At 36.7% G+C, this 26,893-nt stretch overlaps 1 protein-coding gene across 1 annotated transcript in view; it reads left to right on the forward strand.

Annotated features, from left to right (window-relative positions):
• The window catches only part of sos2 (son of sevenless homolog 2 (Drosophila)), a 54,175-nt gene that overhangs the window by 18,396 nt on the left and 8,886 nt on the right, over nucleotides 1-26,893 (forward strand). Inside the window, exons 3-16 of the mRNA XM_030126612.1 lie at nucleotides 65-196; nucleotides 537-701; nucleotides 2,424-2,630; nucleotides 9,064-9,207; nucleotides 11,040-11,150; nucleotides 16,821-16,919; nucleotides 19,475-19,602; nucleotides 20,370-21,025; nucleotides 22,311-22,392; nucleotides 22,472-22,594; nucleotides 24,575-24,687; nucleotides 25,513-25,735; nucleotides 26,451-26,570; nucleotides 26,658-26,820. Coding sequence (XP_029982472.1) covers nucleotides 65-196; nucleotides 537-701; nucleotides 2,424-2,630; nucleotides 9,064-9,207; nucleotides 11,040-11,150; nucleotides 16,821-16,919; nucleotides 19,475-19,602; nucleotides 20,370-21,025; nucleotides 22,311-22,392; nucleotides 22,472-22,594; nucleotides 24,575-24,687; nucleotides 25,513-25,735; nucleotides 26,451-26,570; nucleotides 26,658-26,820 — 2,466 coding nt within the window. The remainder of the gene's footprint in view (nucleotides 1-64; nucleotides 197-536; nucleotides 702-2,423; nucleotides 2,631-9,063; nucleotides 9,208-11,039; nucleotides 11,151-16,820; nucleotides 16,920-19,474; nucleotides 19,603-20,369; nucleotides 21,026-22,310; nucleotides 22,393-22,471; nucleotides 22,595-24,574; nucleotides 24,688-25,512; nucleotides 25,736-26,450; nucleotides 26,571-26,657; nucleotides 26,821-26,893) is intronic.

Genomic DNA, 26,893 nt, shown 5'->3' on the forward strand with positions numbered 1-26,893 from the left:
TACCAGTACTTGCAGTTGCATTAAATGCAGCAAATATGATAACTTTCCTTCTTCCCCTCACCAGGAACGTGTCCAGAAAACCTTCCCCCACCCTATTGATAAGTGGGCGATCGCCGACGCCCAGTCAGCCATTGAGAAACGCAAGAGGAGAAACCCCTTACTTCTACCAGTTGACAAGATTCACCCATTACTCAAGGTACAGACACCTAAACAGCTCATTAGTCTGATCTAAAGCTTTACATTCTTCTCAAACTGGGGAAAAATACTACTTTTCGATTAGTCACTCAAGTTATGTAGGATGTAAGGAATGTTTCAGTCCACATACTTTTCACATTCTTACATAGACAAAGTTAACTCTGATGCAAGTGCAAGAAAGTTTGAGCAGTTGCTGGGAAATAACTGTAATTCAATATAGTTGTAATGTTTTGACAGCTTGGTTCAGACTAATTGAATTGCTCTGCACTGATCTGGTCATCTGTGCACTTTCAGAATAACAGCAGGACTGATATTTTACTCCTTTTTTTTGTCCTCAACAGGAGGTTTTGGGCTATAAAGTAGACTACCATGTTTCCCTGTACATTGTGGCCGTTCTTGAATACATATCAGCAGACATACTGAAGCTAGCAGGCAACTATGTCGGCAACATTCGGCACTATGAGATCAGCCAGCAGGACATCAAGGTGTCCATGTGTGCAGATAAGGTGAGTAACGTGAGAAAACAGAAACCTAACACTCATACAAACACTCCCTGTACTTTATGGTCAAAGATCGCTATAAAAACAAGCAATCACCAAGAAATGTCTAGACGAGGAGTCACCAATTGGAGGAGAGAGTATAGAGAAATGTGTGATTTGGAGAAGCAGGGCTTCTCATGAAGAACCTGTATTAGGTATGTGTCAATGTGTCAGTCACCGATTACCTTGAATTTGGGCTTGTCAATCTGACCAAAAGATCTGAATCAAAATTTTTCCAACTGTTAGAACATTTTTCCTCGTTTTCTCTGGGAGAATGTAGATTTTGCATCTTTTTGTTCCAATATTATTATAATATTATGACAATAGCTAGAAAAAACAAACACAACTTCAAATATTCCTGTCTGTGTATCTGCGACAGTTGCAGCTAATTTGTTTTATAATGAATATCTTTATACTTTATACTGTGTAAATTAGACTCACAGCACATCAGTGTTCATAAGCTTGATCGCAGACTCATGGACTTAGGGTAATTTGTCATCATTTCTTCACCAGCAAAACAACATATTATGCAAACTCTGCAAGATAATGCAGACTAATCCCAAGTAGTTTAGTATAGACTCTAAAGTACTGTTCTAAACAAAGTGAAATAAACTACTTGCTGAGCTAGCAACCTCTGCTAGTAACATTAATGCAACAAACGTCTAGGTTAGTGCAATGCCTATTTGGAAAGTTGTATAAAATACTACATAATAAACACATAAATAAACTTTCTAAACCTGTGTTAAGTGAATAACAATGCCATAACTTATTTTTCAGTAACAAGACCTGCAAAGTCCCTCTGATAAGTTCATCATATGACAAATTAAGACTGATGACAAATCTGATGTAAAATCATGGGATCACACAGTCCCACTTTAACGGTACATAATTATGAAACAACATATGATCCAATACCATTTGATATGATTTGATTTAACACGATGTTATTCAGTATGATGTAACGCAAGACTATGATGCTTTGCAGTTCAATACGATGAGGATAATTAAATTTTATTTTCCTGGCTCTTCTTAGTCAGACATAAATACATAAAATAACTAAAAAATGTCATTTTTACTTCATATGTATGTGTTTCTCTGGTACCACAACTCAGTAAGGATCTCATTTGTGTCGTTTCTGTTTGATTTCTAAAAGACTCTTGGCCCTTTCACAAACAGGCCTCTTCATAAGTCAGAAAGTCTCTGGCAAAAGATAAAATAAAAGCAGGCCTGACACTGGCCCAAATCAGTCCTTCTTTCCTGTTCTGTCTCCAGTTACACTTTAATAACATGCCATGGCCTCCTTATCAAAGCTTTTTTCAAACTTTGATGAGAATTACTTATTGACAGCAGTGGAGATGAGTGGCAGTGTAGAGGAGAAGGTCACATTTCTATATCTCTGTTATTAATTAGACATAAACAAACTGGATTTTACTAATACAAGACTGATAGAAACAATGACTTTTGATATCATCCTTAGTTGTGGCAGACTTTGCTGCATCTTGATGCATAAATGCAAATGCATGAATCTTACCTTCCTTGAGCTTTATGCCTGGGGTCTCCTTGGGTCCTTTATGTCCCTTTGTTTGTGCATCTTTGTCTCGCTAAAATAAAAACAACAAAAGTGGCATAAAAAAAGAAGAGACAAAAGCTGTAACCAGTCCTCTAAATGATGTTCTGATCCTGTTTCAGGTGTTGATGGACATGTTTGACCAGGAGGACGACATTGGTTTGATGTCTCAGTGCACAGAGGAGCCGTCATCCTCTGGGGAGCTGACGTATGACGACCTCGTGAGGCTGGAAATCGCAGAAGAGCGTCAGTATCTGCGAGAACTCGACCTCATCATCAAAGTGTTTCGCCATCACTTCCTGTCCAACCCAAAAATCTTCACACCTCAGGTGAGGAGGATTGCAATGTTATGATTTCTCAATATATTTCATCAAAATAAACACATACTTTTCTGCGTTTCTGTGTTGAAAAACCCAACTTAAAAAAAAATGGATGCATCACTACACAGTACTGTTCTTTAAATACAAAGCCTCAAGGGTTTGTGGTTATTTCTGTCATCACTCAGCAGTTTTAGGTGAAACAGGAGCTCTTTTGCAGCTTACTCTAAAGCCAGCTTATAAACAAACAGTCAGGTTTCCAACTCTGAACTTAATTGCAAAGTCATTTCAGACAAATCCAGAGTAAGAACATTTAAAGATTACAAACTGTGTAATCGGCTAACTGGTAATCAGTGACAAAAGGCACTGTGAAAAAACTCTGTCTGGAGAAATTGTTGTTTTTTTGTTTATTAAATCTTCAGAGATACATTTTACCAGTTGATTACCTATGTTTTCAAAAGTGGATATGACTTAACACACAGAACTGTAGTTTTAGTAGAAGTTTTTATTGTATTTTTTTCTTATCTTCATTGGTTTTAGTTGATTTTAGTTCATTACCAAAATCAACACTAAGGTCTGATTCTTTAATTGTTAGACAGTTTAAAGATGGCTGAGTGATCTGTGAATCCTTCTTGTGGCGCTGAAGTATAGAACGTCCTCCATCCTATTCAACAGCCTTTTTTTCATCCAGATCATAAACATCGTGTTGTAAACGTGAAAATGTTTTCTGCAGATATGCAAAGATTGTTTAGTTTTTAATCAGCTGATCAGTGTCATATGAATCCAATTTTGTGCCATCGAATGACACATAAGTCATACGTTATCCACACATATGCACTACTATGTACTTAATTTTGAAGTTCTTCATCATGAGGGAGTTGTAATACCTGTAGATCAAATGAGCTGAGGATGAACATGTAGATGATCAGAAACACTAACTTAATCAGACATTTAAAATGTAATCTCCACATTGAATGTGCCTGGTCTGTTGTAGCCACTAAAGGTAAAGTGGCTAAAAGAGCACACAGCCAGCCAGGAGCCAGTAGTCTCTGGTGTCTGTCATTGGTATCAGCAGCGCTATTCATTCAGTTGGAATTTATTAGTACAAAAAAGCTTTGTCTGTAACCTGGAGCACTTTGTTTCCAGATTTGAGTCTGAGTAGGTCCTGTAACCTTGAGCAGCGTAAGAGAAAATGTGTCATTTTATTTTAGACATACAATTTAATTAACATTAACAAGTAACAAAAATGTTTGGATGCTTTGAATTGTAGTTTTTAAAAAGAAAGAAAATCTACTTCTGTAGCTCACACAGAAAAATGTCATGCTAGAAAGTTGCAATTGGTGCATTTCTAAGGCTTTATGTTTTTCAGGTCAGTGGAAAAAGTGACCTCATAAATGTGCAAAATTTACAAAATTGTGTTGAAATATGGCATCATGTTTTATGAAAGACACTAACAGAGAGGACAGGTGGTGTTCTATTTTGTACAGAATGTGAAATCCTTTGAGGTGAACCTGTGCATTATGTGTATAATCTATATAAATACAATTGAACTGAATAGATGTATGTGGGCTGCCATAATTTGACTTCATCATCTTAAACCACTAGAATACTCCTCCATGAACTCTTAAAACTAGAGGCAGTCACAAAATCTATAATTTACACTTTGTTTATTATAATACACATTAGAAGAGTCTGGATGATTATCCACTATGTAAGGTGTATCACAACCAATATACAGGGTTCCTGCAGGGTCTTAAAAAGTATTTAAAGGGTTTTAGATTTGATATGGTATGAGCATTTAACTTTTTATTCATTTTATCATATTTTCAGTCATTTACAAAAAGGAAAGAACAAAGTGGGAAAAAAAGACAAAAAGGAAAACAAAACAACCAATATCTTTTTAAGTTTTTAAGATATGGTAGGTCTTAAATTATGTTGCCATAAACTTGTTGGCTGTGTTGTGTTTAAATGTGTTCAAGCTGCAAAGAAAGTAACATTAGTCGACTCAGTTCCACCCGTTCTAACCCGACAATTTATACTGAAATTAGGAACCAATTATCACTAACTTTACAGAAATGACTCAAAACAGTGGGAATCAAGGTGTTGGAGTAAATTAATACATTTTCCTAAATTCTAGGAGTCACAAATTTTTACCAGTATGGTTGTGAAATGGGTGTCATTTTCTGTTCTAAATAGTGTTAAAAAGGTCTTTAAAAGTCTTCAATTTAACTTGTAGAAACCTGTAGGAACCCTGAATATATCTGGACCTGACTTTAAAAAACCCTCCTACTGTTTTGTAATTTCCCCAGAGGCTCCTCCCAGTAAACAGTCCAGTAAATTGATGCTTATCTCTGCATCCAAGGGTTAACCAAAGATACAAATGACTAAATATGCTGTGTGTGATAAGGCAATTTCAGAGCTCTAAATCCCTTCAAGAAGGGAGGGGGGTAAAGGATGAATCGAGCTAGGGAGTTGAACTTTGGATCTCAGGGTTGACGAGAAGAGAATGGAAAGTTGAGTTTAATGGGCTGCTGTGGCTTTGCATATTTTGGGTTGGGTAATTTGTGGTATCATTTGGGTGAAGAGGATAAACCTTTGTGAGGCCCAGAGGAATGCAGAACATGTAATTATGTTGAGACAGGAACAACATCTGCAGCCCTCGCCAAAATAACCTCAATTATGTCTGTTGAAACACAGTATAATCTGAAATTACTCGGAGATGTCAGGAAAGTGTTACGGCCGAATAATGACAGGACAGAAGTTTGATTCAGACTTCAGCAGTGGATAATCACTTTTCTATTTTTGGGTGTTCATTCTCATCTACTTGATTAATGATTTCCTTGGGTAAATTGAGCCTGGTGTTATTATTGTTGTTGTTGTTTAAAGCTCATAATCACTTCTATTTTAGCATCTATTTATCTAAGAGAGGTTGGCTTCAAGTGCAACAACCTGCCAATCATTGCGATGGTTAAGCATATTCAGTGTGTTTACAGGCACTGATGTAACCTGGCTTTTGGGTTTTCTTCACCATATCTGTGTCTTAAACATCACAGAAGAAGTTTGTTTTCCTTTTCTGGTTCTGTTATTGTCTTGCTTTAAAATTGGAGTCATTATCTGGAGACATCTTTCTGCACTTTTGATAGTCCATACTTGGATGCAGATTTGTTGGATATATGGCCCAAAATTTGAGCAGTCGCATCCATTTGTCAGAATCTTTGATCCCTTTGTAGTTCGACTCTCTGGAATCACTGCTGGAATATAGGTGAATGTATTTGTTGCAAGGTGGCAGGATCGTCAGTAGTCTTCATTACACTGTTTGTGCATTATCGCCTCAATAGTCTGTCTCAAGATATACAGGGCGACCCAAATGTTTGGAAACAAACTTTGGTACAACATTGTACTTAATCTGTGATGAATGGGTCCAACTGAATTATTTCCTTTGCTTCGTTATGTCATAGTTGACTAGGCCTGAGGTTTAACTTGAATGTAATTCATTCTGTCCAGAGAAAATGACCAGAGAACATGGGAATAGGCATGCTGTGGTTGAACTGCACTGTGCAGGTCAACGCCAATGTGAAATTTATCGTTCTCTCAACCGAAGGGTATCACGCAGTTTTATCTCAAAAGTCATCAGGAAGTACCAGGAGACTGGATCTACAGATGACAGGCCAAAGTCAGGCAGACCACGCTCCGTTCACACCAGACGGCTGATTCAAAATGTGCACCTCCGAATTCATCGGAATCCAACTCGATCAGGGAGAAAGATGGCTCGTGACATGAACGTGAGCAGATCCACCATGCAACGTGTCTTAGCAGTCGACCTGGGTCTCAAAGCTCTCCATCAGTCGCAAGTCCAGATGCTTTCAGCCGCTGATAAAGCCAATAGGGTCACTAAGTGCAAAAGGTTACGTGGACGTTTCACGGAGGACGATGTGAAGAAGATGATTTTTTCAGATGAGAAAATGTTCACAGTGGAGCCAAAACTGAACCGCCAAAATAGCTGTGTGTATGCTACAAGCCGTGTAGATGCAGATGCTGCCAGTTTGAAAGTCAGAAGAGCTGAATTTCCTGCAAAAATCATGGTTTGGGGGGCTATCTGCAGTTCTGATGCGTTGCAACTGAAATTCGTTGATCCAGGGACCAAGGTAAACAAGGAGTACTACATAAATGAAGTTCTAGAGTTGGTCTTGCTTCCTGAAGCCCACAGACTGTATCCAGATGGTGATTAGATCTTTCAGCAAGATGGAGCGCCAGCCCACACCGCGAACGTCACTCAGACCTGGTTGAGAGAGCACTGTCCTCAGTTCATCACCAAACAAGAATGGCCTGCTAGGAGCCTGGATTTAAATCCATTGGACTACAGCATCTGGGGACTGTTAGAACCAAGGGTCAACTCTCATCCTCATCACTCGCTGGCCAGTTTGAAGCAGGCGATTAAGCGTGAATGGAAACGTATTCCCAAGGACACCATTGAAAAAACTGTCGCTGAGTGGAGGTCACGTTTGCGCTGCTGCATCCAACACAAAGGGGACCACTTTGAAAAGTGAATATGCCGTGTAGTACTGAGGGGCAAGCAATCGTATCATAGTTATCGATTTTTCAAAATATAATACCATTACTAAAATATATGTGTTTTTGTTTGTTTCCAAACATTTGGGTCGCCCTGTACTGTCCAGCATATACACTCTGAAAATGGCAAGTTTCAACAAAGACACACATCTACAGTCATGGAAAAAATTATTAGAACACCCTTGTTTTCTTCAATTTCTTGTTCATTTTAATGCCTGGTACAACTAAAGGTACATTTGTTTGGACAAATATAATGATAACAAAAATAGCTCATAAGAGTTTAATTTAAGAACTGATATCTAACCATTTTCCATGTTTTCTTGATAATAACCCAAATCACTGAAGTTCTTACATCAAAAATTACCACGTTGTACTGCCAAAAACAGTGCTTTTAGGCATTCCATGTTTTCTTTTCTGTCTGTTTTAGTCACATGATACACACAGGAGTTAGTACTTGATTGCATAACCATTGGTTTTGACGACCTTTGATGGTCTAATAATTTTTTCCGCGACTGTATTTAGATGCCAAATTTTTTTTTTTCAAGGGATCTAGTCATTTTATAACTGTGATGCGCTTCTTTATGCGGACATGTTCTTCCAAAATATGCTCTCTCCCCACTTTTTTTTTTTTTCAAATGTACTGTTGCAGCATCCTGTGCTCAACACTGCCCAAGAACTACCCAAACCACCCAGATAACTGTTGCCCCTTTTCTAGAACCATAACAGGGTGTGCCAGAGCTATCTAACACTGGCAGGGAGCTAACAAAGTGTGGTGAACGGTCTGGCTACGCAAGACTAGCACCATTGCTCAGATATGCATATGAGGTTCCAGCACACTAATAAAAGAAATCTTTATTGAACCTTTTTACAATTTGAGTTTTTGGTCCTTATACCTTGGTTGAAAGGGCTGCATATTGTAAATGTAGGGGCTGCTAATGTAAAGTTGTAAAGCACCTTCATCCTCCCATAATATGGAGGCTAGCTGCAAATTTTAGATTAAAAGGTTTTCCTGCAGCAGATGGAGATTCACCTGAATAATCTGAAATTTCTTATTCCACCATTGCTCTTCATAACTTGGACCTATCTTAGAAAAATGAACTCTCAGGAATCTATACAAGTCCACAATACAGGACTTTCCTATTACATTTACTTTGTTGTTCCTAACTAAGACTCATCAAATGGAGTGAATATTAAGTGGCTTGTAGGGTTGCGTTTTGATTTGCTTTGAATTTTCTCTGACTGAAAAGAAACTAAGTGCAGGGTGAAACTTAGAGGTGCGAAAACACCCTAAGAAACATAATTTTCTGGAAGTGTTTACACTCACATTGCATTTTTACAAGCTTGTGTACATGAACAAGAACTGAGACAGGAAGTCATGTTTGTGGTAGAAGTGTGGTGGACTGAACAATAAGTTTCATTAGTAGGTCACCTCAGTATCCACAACAGTGAAACTTAAAGTTTGACTTAAACTGAAACTAAAAGTCAAATGAAAGAGTATATGTGCATTTTCATTCCTGTTTGTCAAAATGCAAAAAAAAAAAAAAGCAATCCCTAGCACTGCGGTTTGTTTTGTGATGTACCACTTGCAAAGAGAAATCTGATATCTGACCAGTGCCATGTAAAAACAGGTTTCAGAGAGAGCAGATTATTGCATCAGTAATTTTTTTTTATTTCATGTTAAATATTTGTTGTCGGATCACATTTTCAGTAACTGCTTTCAAATGCAGCTCATTTTACCCTGCAACAGACATTAATATCTGCATCACAGATTCAAACAAGCAACCTTCTGGCAATAAATCCGCTCTGCAAATGTTAGCAATGCCCACAGTAGTTGTAATTCCTCAGAGTTTTCATTCATGTGGTGTTGTTTTCACAGGATGTGGAGGTGATCTTCAGTAACATCCTAGACATCCATGAGCTGACGGTGAAGCTGCTCGGACTGATCGAGGATGCAGTGGAGATGACAGCTGATGGCAGCCCTCATCCGCTGGTGGGCAGCTGCTTTGAAGACCTTGCAGAGGTACAGAGTATTTCAGGCTGGGAAAAACCCTTAAATTATGATAATATAAAGTTCAGGTACACTTTACTGTATGACCTTTTTCTCAGACACTATATGCATTTGGGAAGTGGCTGTTTAGATTTCCCATCTCTAATGGCAAGTTACTGCTTTCAAGAAGGTCACTGCATAAATATCTCCACCGAAATACCCCTGTAAGATAAGAGTGATGTAGGATTTCACCACAGCTGATCACAGGTATAGCAAATGTGACATGCTTCAACTCATAAAAGGCCAGCTCTCATTTTTCTTTTTTTTTTTTTCTTTTTTTTTTGACCTTTTAACAACTGTATCTCTCTGGTGCTACATTTTACACTTTACAACATTCAAATTACTGTAGCTCCTGAACTGTTTGTGCTATCCACAAAATTCAAATGGCGTCAGAAAGCTGAGGTCCTGCGCTTTCCAACACTATATGACACTTTATGGCAGCGATGTGGGACTCTGTTACAAGTAGAAAGGAACTGTTTCAGAAACTTCCATACAGGCTAAAAAACACCTGGAAATAACAAAACATATAAGCCATAATATGGATACTGAATGTTCAAGACCAAAAATCATGTTTGAGCACATGTGAAATAGTTGAAAGTTTATTTTGCGATCTCAAAAAGTTTCTTTACATTTACAGTTGTTTCTGATAATAAATATGCTAAAACTTCAAGTCATTTTTTTTTTTTTTACTAAAACACACTGTTTTAAGCATTTATTATTTATAATAATGATGATTAATGGCCACATATTGAAAGGTAAGTTCTTCCTGAAAACAGGTGCAAAAGAACTGGTAAAAAAAAAACACATTTTCTGATACTTTTATTGCAAAGAAAACATGAAGACACCTATGTAGCCTGTTATAATGGCAGTTTTAAAAGGGTTTTAATCTGGTTTGAAGTTGGTCTTAGTTATAAAGAAGTATTAACTTAAAATTATTATCCTACTACTCTGTCTTTATATATTTATGCGTGTGTATTGGATGCACTGTTCTATATGAAAATATTAGGATAAAGAAAATCTTGTGATGAAACCATGAATTTCTTGTTAATTACTGAGACTGTGTCTTCATAATGAAACTGAATAATGTCTGAAAGTATTTTACATTCCTCATAATAATTTAAAAGATGTTGCTTCGGCAGATAAATCTAATGTTGAGTCCACTGTCAACAGCCACCATAAATATTGATGGTGCAGGAATGTTCTAATAATTAACTGGAAGGCAGATCATGTCAATTTAATATCACACATGACATAAGATTGTCAGAACATCATCCCCATTCTGAGAGGAATGAAATTCACTTTTTATAATGTGTGAAACAGCTTTAAGGCTAAAACCCCCAAATCTCACCACAGACAGATATTCCCTCAGGCAGGATACCTACCAAGGTACATACAGATGGATTTATATATGACTTACATACATGTGACTTATGCAGGTCTCAGACACATACACACACACACACACACACACACACACACACAGAGAGACTGACATAAATGACATGACAATAATGTTCACTGGGTGGCAGGGGTAAAAAAAACGCTTAAAATGTCTATTACACATATTAACACAGTAGCTACCATTACTGACCCCATACTAAACATGTTAGAATGAACATCTTGAACATCCATAATACAGGTTACACAGGAACTGAAAGGTTTTTTTTTAAATAGCTCATTGTAAGGTGTTAAACTTGTATAAATGAATGGGCACCTTTTAAACTGCATTCATTTGAGAATCCTCATTAATATACAAATCTATCTGTATATCAAGTGTTGTTGACATTTCTCTTCTTTGTGTGTAGGAGCAGGCGTTTGACCCTTATGAGACCCTGTCTCAGGACATCCTCAGCAAGGATTTCCACGAGCACTTCAACAACCTGATGGCACGGCCGACTGTCGGCCTCTACTTCCAGGTAAGAGTATTTTTTTTTGTGATTTTTCACACGTGTTTCCAATAATAACCAGATTAAGAGGAAAATATGTCAGGATAATATCCCATCTCTGTTTTCTAAAGGGGTGACATAAGTTTATTGTATTTTTCCTTAGTTAAAATAATTTTCAGCTCAGTTTTTGTGTGGAAAGTTTTATGACAGGCCATCAAATCACTTTCACAGCTGTTTTAACCTTTTATCTCCAGCTGCCATCTTTCCTCTCCTTGTCAAACATAAACTTACTTATAAACCAAAATAATGAAAAGAGAAAAAGAAAACTGTATTTGTTTTTCATATAAAGGTATGTCATTTACTGTACGTGTGTTCACCAGGCAGACAGTGTTTAAATATTTGTTCCTGTTTTGCTTTGCAGTGAACCTGGTACTTGGTGGAATTTCTCCTCATATCGTTTGAGGGCATGTCATGACATATTCAGCGTCCTGTGTACAGTTTATTCACTGCTGCCGCATTGTTTTATTTGGACATTCCTCACAAGAATAGTATTGAATTATGCTCGGTGGGGTGCAGTTTGGCAGCCTTTGAAGATGAAATATTTGCTGGTGTTTTCTCAGGCCAGAGACCAATGAGTGTGACGGTTCACATCAGAGTGAAGGGCAGTTTACAGCTTTACTTTTAAGCTTTTAAGCACCAAATTCATATCTCACTCAGTTGATACCAAGATATTAGGCAAAGTAAATATGTTGTACTGATCTTTTTTTTTTTTTTTACTTTTTTTATTAGTGAAATATGTCAGGCACACACATTTATCACAAGAATAAGTGTATGTTTCTTAATAGCTTTTGTCCCTCCAACATTATAAAAGAGTATAGATAAAGCATGTTACTATATAAGTAAATAGTATAGTAAACAATAAAATAATTCATCAACAGATCATCATTAGTCAGAACTGTTCCTGATTGATTTTCTTTTGATAATTTAACAAATCAGTCAATGGTAGTTATAAATAATGTCCTACTAACACTGGACATGTATTTTCTAGCCTCAGCTGTCCAATTAAATTGAAGATACATTTGTACATGGTTGTGTATTATTCTTGTATGTAGTGTGACAGGCTAGTATAACTGTATGATTTTAAATGTGGGTCAGTACAGCAAGAGGGAGGTAGAGTTGAGCAGCAGGTGATAAAAACACACTCTGATATCAGGTCACATTTCAGGTTATATGACAATACTGGGAAGCACGAACTGGACGAAATGCATGTTTTTAACCCTCAAAGACCCAAACAACCATTAGTGGTCTAAAGTGTTTACTAAATTAACCCTTTAAATGCCAAAGTCACAGTATTTTTGGAATCTTAATATCAAAATTGAATATTTAAAAAAAAAAAAAAGTACTCTGGCACCTAAAGGGTTTAAATGTTTAAGCAGCTATTGAACCACTAATCCTATCAACAATGCATGTAAATATCAGGTAAAAGTCAGTTTGTCATCTGGTCATTGTCATCAGATATGACCCATTTGGATATTCAGAGGCACCGTAGTGAACGCCATCATCTTCTGCAACATTGATTCACCAATAAAACCCATGTAGTTTGATAAATGACAGTGGATGGAGACACTTGTTTTTTATAATCAGTTAATGATATATTTGGCTGAAAAAGTCACTTTTTCTTCAGTTTTTTCAGTTTTAATATCATAGCCTTTAAAGTTACTCTGAGCCCTTATGAACATCTACATGATCAGTGAAATAAATATAGAAAAAGACCTGATTTATACTGAAAAATGCAAATTACAGAGGATAATATTATAGTAAATGGTGCAAAATCATTTAGAAAAGGTGAAATAGAGAGAGAGAAATTCATTTGTGACCAACCACAAAATCACCATAGAAGTAGCACTAGGTCTTTATGGGTTAAGGATGGGAGTTCAGGCTGAGTATGTTAACTAATGAAGAAGTATCCATGTGTAATTAATGCATAAAACTGAGGAGATAATACACAGAGATGCCTCAAGAATAGAAACTGCATCGAATTGTGGCCAGTGAAGGTTCACACCTCTAGCATCTGGTAACAAAGAAAATGAAATGAATTTACTGCTGGCCATTAAATCCTATTTTTATTGTTGTCATAATATAAACATGTGCAATAAACTCATGATAAATTGCCACTTTCATGCTGCATGCATTCACTCTCAGCATCCCAACATGATATTACAAGTCATACCTTCACCGCAGTATTAAACAATATTATTGCAAATTGCACATTTTCCTCATTTTGTGCAGGCTTTGCAAATCCATTTTGCCTGGTTGTTGTATTATAGTGTGCAAATGGTAGGATGTGTGTGTTTGGTGATCGACAGTGGTCCCAGGGGCCGATGGTGTAATGGTGTCTGCACCAGCCTCCCCCTCCCCAGCCAACACACACATACTCGAACAGCCCCTCTCTCATGCTGCTGCTCTGTTTAAATGTACTGAGAGGTAATCTTATTTTAGGGTCTCTCAATTTATGTTTCATCTCTGACCTGCTGGATGTTCGTTTCCTCCATCATTGCACAGATAATATTGACGCTTCCATGAATGAATGCGAACGTGTCAGAAACATTTGCTGTAATAAGGATCAAACCTGTGGCAGTTTTGTTACTCGTGCTTCTGCTTTTACCACCCGATCTTTTGTCTCGCTGCACATGCTTTCCTCCTTCTTGTATGTCCGATAGATGTGTCTGTTGATCTGTGGAGCACTCAGTCCCTGCACTCTGCGGCGTCTGGTATTGTGGGTAAATTACATCGCCTTTTAAAAATAGAACAGGCTGCCACACTGCGGGCCATTTTTCTCTTGGGGAGGGGGTGGGGGGGTGACCCAAGGCGCGTTTAATGTTGAAAATAAGCTGTGAATTAAGTCAGCAGAAGACCACGACATGGGTTCAAGCAGTCTTGTACCTCTGAAATGGGAACACGTTGTTCTCGTAGCCAGTTTGTACTCTCGTTTTTCACCATTGTGTGTTTCTGTTTAGGCTGTGACCACAATAACACAATATTCTGATGATGATACTGATGTGTAACATATTATCCACCACCTCAGATAAATACATTAAACTTAAAAAAACAATGCCATGCCTCTCAAGTAACAATCAATGAAATATATAGTCTCATTATGTGTTAATTTTGAACATTTACTACTAAATTACTACTGAAACTTTACTATTATGTCAGTTATTTATATATTTTAATGCTGTAAGCCTCTAAAGTGAGAAATCTTGAAGGTTTTCTTTGTATGATTCTACACATTTAGGTCCAAATCCCAAATATATTCAGTTTGTAAAAAGGTTCAACAGACAGTTTTTGCTTCTTTTTTTTTTTCTAGCATTTTATAAAAGCAATTCATCCCTGAAACGAACCTGCAGAATAATCAATCAACAGAATTATCATTACTTGCCCATTTAAAGGTGACATAAATCATCTGCTTTGACATTTTAGTCCACATCCTTGAGTCTAATCTTCACTTTCTTTGTATCTTTTGAAAAGTTAATGCATTTTAATAAAATGGACGGTGTAAATAACTTTTAGTTTAGTGGATTTTTAAAGCAGTTAGACTAAACTGCAGATTAATCAAAAACCAGAATGATCCTTATTTATTGCTTTGAAGTAGTACTGTCAAACGATTAAAATTTTTAATCAGATTAATCACAGGGTTGCTGTCAATTTTATTTTGATTAATGACAATTGGATGTTATTCATTTTTAATCTATATTAATCATATTTCATTATTCTTGAGCAAATAGACTCAAGAAAGAATGGAATAAATATGCACTAAACGTGTTTGTCGCAGGCTGGATGGTGCGTTAGCCGAAGTGCTAGCAGAATCCCCGACTAACGTATGCTTCGCATTAATGTGGTATTTTAAGCTGGAAGTGCTTCGGTGAAAAGAAAACTCCTTCCTGCAGAGTACGGAGTATGGATAATATTTGTTGATCGACTGTTCCATCTTGGGGTTTTTTGTACTCATATTTCCCATATTTCCCATCCAGAGGGTCAACATGCAGTTTAGCGTCTTCCATCTTGGTTGGTTCTTCTGGCTGTCACTCCTGGATCAACTGCCCATTTACGCATGTGTGATACTAACTCTACTTGGACAAACTGCCCCAAATGCGTCATTCTGTGCTGCAGATGGGTTAATTGCGTTAAAATTTGAAATCAGATTAATTGTGATGATGGATTATTCTGCGTTAATGTGCTAATTTTGACAGCCCTACTTTAAAGTTTATATAAAATATCCTTTGCTTTCATATTTCTGTAACAACAAATCTTCACAGTCTTCGGTTAATATTTAAAAAAGACAAACTTGTGTTAAATGGACCAATGCAAAGCTTATAAATACATCATGACATCATCTTCAATACAAATGTGCAGTTTATCACTTTAAACATGAAGCACCACTGTTGCACTGAAGCCAAAATCATGCGATTATTATTCAACTGAATGAACAGTCCTTAATGTGCTTTTACAGTTTATACCCCCGCAGGATGCTGACGTATCAATAACATGATCTAAACTTAGGTCATTGTTCATTGCTGTCCATCAGCCAGCTGATGTCTTTCCAGAGCACACTCCTCCTCCTCCTCCCCCAGTTTCTTCCCTCCATGCAGACAGTGTGGCCGCTGCTATGGAGTCTGAGTACTCACATATTGATTCTGAGTCGTCTATCAGGGGAACAGGAGATTTAAATGACGACGGGCCCCTCTCCGGTTTCCCTGCAGCTTCACGCGGTCAAACGCTCCATCCCTGTCTCCCTCTTCACCCTCTAGCCTTTGTCTCATACCAGTCCACCTCATTTTAAAAGCAAAACACTGTCTAAAATACAGAGATGCATTTTACCAGGAGGTGTTTATCATCACATGTGAATTTATTTTTTTTTATTTTGGGAAGATCTGCGTGATATTTTGGTATTTGTTTGTCAGTTATCCTTAGAGATTGTGGACAGTAGATATTACATCTATTGATGATGAGCAGCTGTTGCCCCAAATCGGAGCATTAGACAGATTTAAACACATATAGAGAAGTATTCAACACATTTATGTAACGGCGAGAAACAGAAGTTATAAATAAAACATCATAAAAATAGCATAGACTACTTTATTTTGCTAAATGATATGCTAATACTTCGACTACTAATTCAGTAAATATCTCAAGTAATACAAAATCAACATAATTAAATGAATAAATTATTTTAGCTTAATAATTAAATTTCTTTTATTCTTAGACTAGGATTAATTCATGTCCAAGAAACATACTGCATCATGTCTTGTTTGATCACTTTTACAGTCAAGAGCTGCAATGATGAATCTAGTCGTAGATCAAAAAGTAGCCTGTTTTGATGACCATTTAGTTGTTTTAGTCATTTTTTAGGCAATAGCACTTTTTCTCCCACGTGATGGTAAACTCTTGAACTGTATAACAATACATAACCTTAGTACACATTCTGCTTTTCCCTTACATTTTTTCAATGTTTCTTTCCTATTTTTTTTCTGTTGTTTTTCCTTTTCTCCACAAGAAACAATTTACAAAATTATCCGGTCATTTGCTTTAAATAAACTTTTTGTACTCATTCTTTGCAGCCACATACCAGAGTTCAGTGAATCTCTCTCTTCTAGTCAGACAGGTCATGAACTGACTGTGTTTTTGTTTTTGTGTCTCCAGTCAGTTGCAGAAGGTTTCAAAGAAGCAGTCCAGTACGTCCTTCCACAACTGATGATGGTCCCAGTTTATCACTGTATGCACTACTTTGAGCTACTACAGGTACAGTTTGTCCTCACACATGGACTTCTTGCAGTTTCTCTGTTAGATTGTTATTTGTTTACATGATCTCTACTTTGAAATTATAGTATGTGTATGCTGGTTCAGATTGTCATTGCAACATATTAGGAGACTGTAGAGCTATACATTCCTGCTGTGTTTGATGGACAGATGATGCTCCCTGACCACTCATTTGCATGGTGTAGACTGTATTCACACAGCAGCCATTTCCTCCAATGACACATTAAGGATGGGATACTCAAATAGCACTAGCATTACACCTGCCTCAGCAACTGAGAAGACACTGTGGAAATCCACAGGAACACTGGACCATATTTAAAGAGAAAATCAACATATTTGATAACCATTTGTTAGCTACTAGATCATTTTTCATTTAACAACAAACATTAGATTTCTACTAATTTCTAGCAAACATGGCCATTTGAGAGACAGTAATCTTAGCTAGGACATAGCTAACATTACTTGTTTTCTGATAGTAGCTATTGCTTATTTAATGTGTTGTTGTACAGCCGCAGAAAAAATTATTAGACCGTCAAAAGTCCTCAACAACAATGGTTATGTAATCAAGTACTAACTCATGTGTGTATGATGTGACTAAAACAGACAGAAAAGACAACATGGAATGCCTAAAAGCACTGTTTCTGGCAGTACAGTGTCATAGCTGTTGATGTAAGAACTGAAGTGATTTTGGTTATTATCAAAAAAACATGGAAAATGGCTAGATATCAGCTCTGAAATTAAACTCTTATGAGCTATTTTTGTTGTTATCATTCATTATCATTCATTATATTTGTCTAAACAAATGTACCTTTAATTGTACCAGGCATTAAAATGAACAAGAAACTGAAGTAAACGAGGGTGGTCTAATAATTTTTTCCACAACTGTATATAGTTCAGTGATCCTTTTGATTTTCCCTGTATTTGTACTCTTTCCATTGGTGATAACCATGAGCTAAAATGACTGTTTGAGAGACGGTATTGTTAGCTAGGAAGTAGTTGAATGCTAATGTTAATTGTTGCAAACAGTTGTAAAATATGTTTTTTTAAATTGAAGTATTGTTTATTGTCCCTTTGGATTAGTTTCATGGTGATAATCATTAGCAACAATGACTAGCTAACTTTACCATTTTAGGCTGTTACATAATAAATATGGAAATATTTGATAACTGAGTTTTTAGATATAATTTATACCTTTATAATCTCATGTAACTCTCAAATGGTAATTTTAGCCAAAAAAAGGTTGAAAGCTAACATTAGCTGTTGTCCAACAGTAGTTAATCTATATTGTCTACATTGTCCTTCGGGAATTTCACCGTTTGTCATCTTTTCAGTTACTGATCAGTATGGATGCTGTGAAATGATAACCATTTATTAGATTCCCTGTATTTTTACAACTTGTACACAGTACTATAACATTATGCTTTTTGTAAGAGCCTGTGAGTTTCACACCATTAGCCTAACGTCAGAGGGGAAAATAGCCGCCATGTGAATATGGTGCATTTGGAAGAAGCAGCTAACAACCAACAAACAAAAACAACAAACAAACTAGAAGCACTCGGAGAGCGCAGACCTCCGCCAAGGCTGATCAGTGGCCCCCCCCGTGGGCCCCCCCACCCCCGATCACCACCAAAATTTAATCATTTCTTCCTTATCCCATTTCCAACAAACCCTGAAAATTTCATCCAAATCTGTCCATAACTTTTTGAGTTATGTTGCACACTAACGGACAGACAAACAAACAGACAGACAAACAAACAAACCCTGGCAAAAACATAACCTCCTTGGCGGAGGTAATAACAAAAACAAGAATGTAAACATAGAATAATGTCCAAAGCTGTGATACTGGTTGTCTATAAAATGGGAAAAAGTAATGACAGTATGGGTCATCAGTCCTTTAAAAAGAACTGGATGTAAAAATAGCTTCTTTTTTTTTAACATCCTAGTCTTTCTATCAGGACATCCTGATGTGTTCCAGAGGCATTGTCAGTTTTTGTCCAACGTGACACACTACATGAGATCCAACATTTGAAGAACTGCTCTTTTATTTTGAACCCAACATTAGAGAAGCCATTGCTGGGTCAAATTATGTGAACATATAACTGTTGATGCAGTGAATTATCATAAGGCTCAGTTGTTGTCACTGTATATCTCTGTTTCTGTGTAAGTCCTTTGCTGACAGAGCAGTCATGATTGGCTCCAGTGTTACGACTTAACTGCGCTGGCAATCATCACTGTGATCAGATTACAGTTGTATTAATGTAACACAGCGTCTCTTTAGACAGAACAGGAATTCGGACTTTTCATAGTAGGGAAAAATGCTGATGTAATCAATAACAACAATGTCACCTCATCGCATCTCTGTCCCCCATCATTCCTGTCATTCTCTACTATCTCCAATATCCCACAATAAAAGTAAAATTACATCTTTTCTGTAAACAATTACTACACCAGCCTAGAAAAATATCAGTATATTATGAGGCATAAGTATAAAAACGTAAATATTGTGTTTATTGGTGTGTTTGTTTTTTCCAATACAGCAACTTCAGGAGCGGAGTGAAGATGAGGATGACAGAGAATGTCTGAAACAGGCCATCACGGCACTGATTAACCTTCAGTGCAGTGTGGACCGGATCTATGGCAAGCACCAGCCTCGCCGTAAACCAGGGTACGTCTCACATCTCTGTCTCTTTACTCCCATTTAAGGCTATTATCATTCAGGCTACCATTCAGTACTGACCAAATGACAGAAATAGGTTTGCATACACCTCATTTGTTCCAAACATAGTATAAAGATGAACTCATTATGACTAATAACAGTATTTAGTGCAGTACGTTTAGGAAAAACCAACACAATCTGATAAATTTGGAATCAGAAATTTACTATGACTAATGGAAAAAGTTACTTCTTTCTTTTGCCCAGCTGTAACTGGTATACAGATTAGATTTTTACTTCAAATTACAAAATATTACCAAATATACTAATATTACCACCTAATATTACCAAATTGTTAAGGATTGTTACTTGTAGATTTTCACAAAAAACATTTGTACTGTGTAATGTAACTCCATGATTATGAGCTTCTACACATTTCTTTGAGATGTAAGGATGTGATTATATTCTGAGTAACTAAATTCACCTAAAAAGACATTGAAAAGTATCATTATAACTAATTTTTACGTGAGGAATCTGTACTTCAGTTATGTTTTAGTATAAAATGAAAAATGAGCAATTGTTGCATAGAAATATAATAAAACTTGATTTGCTTCATTTAATTGATTTGAAAAATTAACATGGCTGTTATATTTTAGTTCTCTAGAGGATATTATGAAATTCCACTGTTGCCCGTGTGCTTTTCTAGTTATGTTATTGTTTATTATTTGTTTATATGTTGGTCTCCTCATTTCTCTGACTCAATCCTTGTGTCTACACAGGGAGTCCATGTACCGCCTTTACAGCCGGCAGGTCCGCAGCAAACAGCTCGCCATCAAACGCATGAATGAGATCCAGAAAAGCATAGACGGCTGGGAGGGTAAAGACATCGGTCAGTGCTGCAGCGAGTTCATCTTGGAGGGGTTGCTTTTGAGAGCTGGTGCTAAACATGAAAGACACAACTTCCTATTTGACGGTTTAATGATCAGCTGCAAAGCCAATCAGAGTTCACGACTCCCTGGCTCGGGTAGCGGGGCGGAGTATCGCCTCAAGGAGAAGTTTGTGTTGAGGAAGATCCGCATCGTGGACCGCGAGGATTCAACAGAGCTGCGACACGCCTTTGAACTGATAGGAAAAGATGAAAACTGTGCGGTTTTCTGTGCACGGACAGCTGAGGAGAAGGCGGCGTGGATGGCAGCGCTGGTGACTCTGCAGTACCGCTCCACATTGGACCGAATGTTGGACACGGTGCTGCAGCATGAGGAACAGGCGCATCCCTTAAGACTGCCCTCCCCTGAGGTTTATCGCTTTGCTGTGCAGGACTCTGAGGAGAATATAGTGTTTGAGGATAAAGTGCAGAGCAAAACAGGCATCCCCATCATTAAAGCCGGCACCGTGGTCAAACTCATAGAGAGGCTCACCTACCACATGTATGCAGGTAAGACAGAACATCTGAAAAGAGCTGCAGTTTCACTCACAGCTGTCACTTGTTGAGATCTACATTTAGCTTTATGTCAGGGGTGTCAAACTCATTTTAGTTCAGGGGCCACATACAGCCCAGTTTGGTCTTATGTGAGCTGGACCAGTAAAATAACAGCATAACAATGTATAAACAATAACTCCAAATGTTTCTCTTTGTTTTAGTGCAAAACAAGTAAAATGAAATTATGAAAATGTAATTATGAAGGTGAATAACCTGAACAACCTGAAAAATAAGTTAATTTTAATCATATTATGCCTCAGCTTATTATTTACACATGTGCATTTCAACTTACGGATCACAGTGGATCTACAAAGACACAAAACATTTAGTAACAATCATCTGGAACTGAAAAATAAAGCATTTAACTTTATTATCAAAACTACTTGTCAAGACTTAGCGAAACCCTTGACTATTGTTGTCTTCTGTGTCATTTGGTTTTTTCGCAAATTCATCCTGTGGGCTTGATTGAACCCTGTGATTGGCCATTTTTGGCCTGCGAGTCATATGTTTGACACAACTACTTTATGTTGATTTTAGTTACACCACGGTTTCCTTCCTTTTATAAGATGTAGTCACAGCAGCTGTTGCTGACAGAAAGACCCTGGTGGTTTGATATCCTTTTTTATTCAAATAAATTGAAATTATGTGCTATTTGCAAAGAACAGTTTATGTTTGACCTGTTTTCTAAATATCACATTAATAGAAGTCCAGAATTATGCTTATTTTTAATCAAATAATGCCTCAAAGCTGTCATGGCCCCCCACACTCGTGGAGGAATTTTTGGTTTAATAAATGCATAAGTAGTTTTATTTTCATTTTTATTTTTAGGAATTCACTTAATCAGTTAGTTTTGAGAGTGAATGTAATTTTCCAGGTATAATAAGGAAAGCCTTGATTTTTTTTTTTTTTTCTGCTGAAAAAGTCTGATATGGTTGTGATTTACAAAACTAGTGTTTATTAAAGGTCCCATACTATGCAAAGCCTCTATTGAACCAAAGTGGTGCAGAAACGACAGAACCAATTGAGGGTAAAAACAAAGCTGATTTTACTTGCTTTTCTGTTTTACTTCATGTTACATTGTTCATATGAGTTACTGAAAGCTAAAAGTTTTAGTATCGTTTCAGCTACACAAATTGTTTTCAATGCTACATTAATTTTTAGTTTTTATCAGCGTTCATTAGCTATAATAACCTTGCTGTGTCAAAGTGATTTCTCTGACTGCTACATAATCTGTTTGTAGATCCTAACTTTGTGAGGACGTTTCTCACCACATACCGATCATTCTGCAAACCACAGGAGCTCCTCACCCTGCTCATAGACCGGTATGGTTTAACCAGCTTTTACCTCAGCATTGTTTTTTGTTTAGAGAAGAATTGGTGTTAATGATCATTTTACTTTTAGGATTGAGATTCCTGAGCCAGAACCGACTGAGGAGGATCGACAGGCTCTTTGGAATGGAGACCAGCCGATGGCGGCTGAGCTACAGAGATTCCGGAAGGAGTACGTACAGCCGGTCCAGCTCAGGTAAACAACTGACAACGACCTGTCCACTCAAAGACCAGTCTGTGTCTGCGTGTAGTTTGGAAAGTGCATGAAGAGCAAAAGATCACAGGTGCTGTATATAGGTACAAATCTGAGATAACTGTACTGAAGTGTGTACATTTCTATATTGTATTATATCTTATATCTCAGAGGTAAATGTTGTAGTTTATGCTCTTTTACATTTATCACGTTGGACAGCTTGATACCGAGTACTTACTTGGAAGATCAGAATCAGAATGAACAGTATTTAGTTTTATTGCTTTCTTTATTAGAAGGTTTTCACATACAATGAATTTATCCAGGTGCATTCAGAGATAACAATACCAATAAGTTTTGGAAATAGAGGAATCAAAAGAAACACATGAGAAATAAAATATAAATAAATATTGAAATAAAAACATACTGGAATGTACAAAATGTGCAATGTACAGATTTTAAAAAGACAAGGATTGAATGAGGGTTTTAATTATAGACTATTCTTTTAAATATTAAACCAATTGTTTCCAACATTTTTGAGTTATCGGGCTGATATTTCACATCTTTGAGATGGTAACCACTCCACCAAATATTTTTTCCCTCTGAACTTTCAATGTGGTTTCCTTTCAATAAATGTTACTATCTTTTTTCAGTAAAAGCAAAGATTTGACAAAAAGTCCAAAATCTTTAAATAATGTATGAGGGCATCAGAATAATGTTTTTCTCCTTTGCTTTACTGTTACTCACATGATGAGTCTCAGATTTTTCTATCGTCCCTGTTTGTAAAAGAAGTTTCACAGTTTTAATGATATCATAGATCATAATGCATGAGTCAGAGCAATGAAACCAGTACATTTGCTGAAATAACTTTTAGCTACATTATACTATAAATACTTTAATACTTTTACTCATGTAGGATTTGCATGTAGGACTGTTTTTTTAACATTGCTATATTAGTAAAGGATCTGAATGCATCTTCCATCAGTGTTCATCTTCTCTTTCAAGTTACATAAACAGCTGCATATTTTAGGAGTGTAATACCAAAGTGTTGTTCTGCATTTATTAATAGTGATGTGAAAATAATTACATTTTCTAAAAAAAAAATGACAATATGAAAAGCAAAATGCTGATTTAAGTGCTCAGACTGTATATAATCATTTTTTTTTCGAAAAAGGTGTTCAGAGTTTCACAAAATCTTTTTTTTTTGGTCTCTTTTCTTCTGTTCTCTTCTACATTCTCCTGTTAAATGTTCTCACTGAACTGTGGAAGTGCTTTTCTGTCAGGCCTTGTGTCCTTAAAAGGAGCACAAACAGAGTCAGGAATAGTTTTCTTACATCCATTACAAACTGAGAGCATCCCAGTTTAGGGAAGCAGCCATTTAAAGACTTTAATTCCAGACAGTTGAAGATGGCTTCAGTTTGATTAAATGTAAGGGGCTCTAATATTACAAAAGGTCTCAGAACATATTTGAGTACACAGGACAGACATGAGAGTTTTCATCTGATATGAATCCAAAACTGTTTGTGTATAAATATGTAGAAAAATAACAGTCCAGGGATGTTGTCGTGCATCTTAGGTGGTCTTTTCAAACAGTTATGGTGGTCCCAGTGTTTGTTTTAAAGTCTGGATACTCAGCGATTAAAGCAAAGTACCCACTCTTAGAAAATGTTTACTGACCAGCATAAAAAATACACTCTGGAGTAGAGTCAGCTGGTGAATTAAGTCTTTTTTTTTGTTTTTTTGTTTTTTTGCCCTACATCATCTTTGTACGAAACACTATCCGTCATATATTGATAAAAAAAAGATAATTTTTATGCGTAAAGGGTCAAAAGGCTAATTTTCTGCTTTATGAGTTTGTCAGTCATTATGCAGTTAAAGCCCAAAAACATAGGTTGTCATCTGGATACTTTCATTATTTAATATTATTTGATCATATAACGTATGTACAGTGTAATGAATGAATACTGACTGGTATTTGCTTCACAGGGTTCTCAATGTTTTCCGCCAGTGGGTTGAACATCATTTCTACGACTTTGAAAACGATCCAGAACTGAGGACCCAGTTAGAGGAATACATCACCAGCAAAATCCAACTACGAGGTCAGTCCTACATAAAACACACATTAAAGGTTTACTATCTCACCTAGATCTCTGCTGACACATGTATTGTTCTGTAAATATAACAAATTTATAAACCAAGTAATAGTTAACACTGTAGACACATTTGAAGTATGTAGTTAAATGCAACCTGAGTACTCGTATTCCATTTTTTTTCCCGTATACAAATCTGTTTTGAGGACCGTAAGAGATTATTTGTCTTTGTAAATATTCTGTATCTGTCAGTATTGATATATTTACTCCACTGATTATGTTTTTTTGAAGCTTATGCAATTCTTTTGTACAGTGGAGACGAGAAAACTTAAAATACCAAATTAATCAAAAAGACAAACCATTGTAATCCAGTCCATAAATCCACATAATTTGTGCATAAATGAACATTCTAGACCATTTTAGCTGCCGTTTCATAATGTTATTTGACTCCATGGTGAACAAGAGATTGTGTTTGACAAATCACAGCTTTGTTTTATGCATGATAAAAGTCTTACTACCAAATAAATACATTTAGGCTGAGGTAACAGGCTTTCATCTCTTCCCCCATAAGTAAAACAGACAGAATATCATAAGCACCATTATCACAGTAAAAATACAGATGTTCAAGTGCATCAAAAGCATGATTCCTGTTTTGAGTTTTTAAATGCTTGAGATGCAGATTCACTTTTTGATCTGAGTAAATGATCCAGTCTGTATGAATGCATCTTCTTAAATACATTGATAAACACAATGAACAGAAGGATCAGATTAGTTTGTTGATTTTAAGACGGTAACACTCCATATTAATTTGTTCTTTTTTTTGTTTTGCTTCAGGGAAATCGATGAGAAAGTGGGTCGAGTCCATCAATAAGATCATCCGGAGGAAGCTGCAGACGCAGTCGAACGGAGTCAGTCATAACATCACCTTTGAGAGCCTACCTCCTCCCATTGAGTGGCACATCTGCAGAGCAGGACAGGTGGAGTCCTTCGACCTCATGACCCTTCACCCCATAGAGATCGCCCGTCAGCTCACACTGCTCGAATCAGAGCTCTACAGGTGAGAATGGAGCTGTGTCATGGACGGGTTTACTAAATTTTTCGTTTTTCTTTTCTTATTTACACTTCTTGTGTTCTTTTGATCAATAAGCCTGTCAATATTAAATAAAGCCAAAACCCAAATATTCTAATGACAACCTGAAAATTTAAACTTTATTCCTGGTTTTCATTCCTGTTGCTGTAAATGACTATTAATCTGTATGATATTTATACTGATATTTGTGCTCTGAAGAAATTCATTTACAGTTAAATTTTACAGTAAAACTAAAACTACTGAATATTTTTAATGGATCCTAATATTCCATTAATCTTTGGAATAAAAAAATACAGTACAGTAATTTTAAAGGTTTTGTGCCACCTACTTTTAATAGGTTTAATCTATTCATCATCTCTTACTTGAGTTGAGTTAGAGTTAAACACCACTGATCTCATGAAATGTCTTTCCAGCCAGTTTATATTTGTTGTGATGATTATTATAGAATTATATAATTATTAATATAATTATTTCTGCTATGATATTTTAACATTTTCTATGTGGCAATGCAGAGTGGTACTAACATGGTCAAATAAATGAAGAGAATCTGTTATACAATCAAAAAAAAAAAAAAAGAAGTTAACTAGTACCAGTATAATGATCACTTTAATCAGGTTTAGACATTTTTTCCACATATTCAGTTTCATATTATCTGTCTGAAAACACCCTGCCTCGTCCACAGAGCTGTTCGGCCATCTGAACTCGTTGGCAGTGTCTGGACCAAAGAGGACAAAGAGAAGAATTCACCAAACCTGCTCCGCATGATCCGCCACACCACCAACCTCACACTGTGGTTCGAGAAGTGAGTACAAATAGTCAGATGCTCTAATCACACCGCACGTCACTGCTAAGTTCTGGACAAAATCCAAACAGCCTGTGTTGGTTTCAGGTGTATTGTAGAGACGATGAACCTGGATGAACGGGTGGCGATATTGTCCAGGGTCATAGAGATTCTGCAGGTTTTCCAGGAGCTCAACAACTTCAACGGAGTGCTGGAGGTGGTCTGTGCAATCAATTCTGTGCCGGTCTACAGGCTCGACCACACATTTGAGGTAAATAATGATAAGGAAAGACATACAACTGGTTACTAAAGTTATAATAGTTTTGCACTCGTAATCTGTTACT

This window comes from Sphaeramia orbicularis, chromosome 22, assembly GCF_902148855.1.
Source record: "Sphaeramia orbicularis chromosome 22, fSphaOr1.1, whole genome shotgun sequence".
Taxonomy (NCBI): domain Eukaryota; kingdom Metazoa; phylum Chordata; class Actinopteri; order Kurtiformes; family Apogonidae; genus Sphaeramia; species Sphaeramia orbicularis.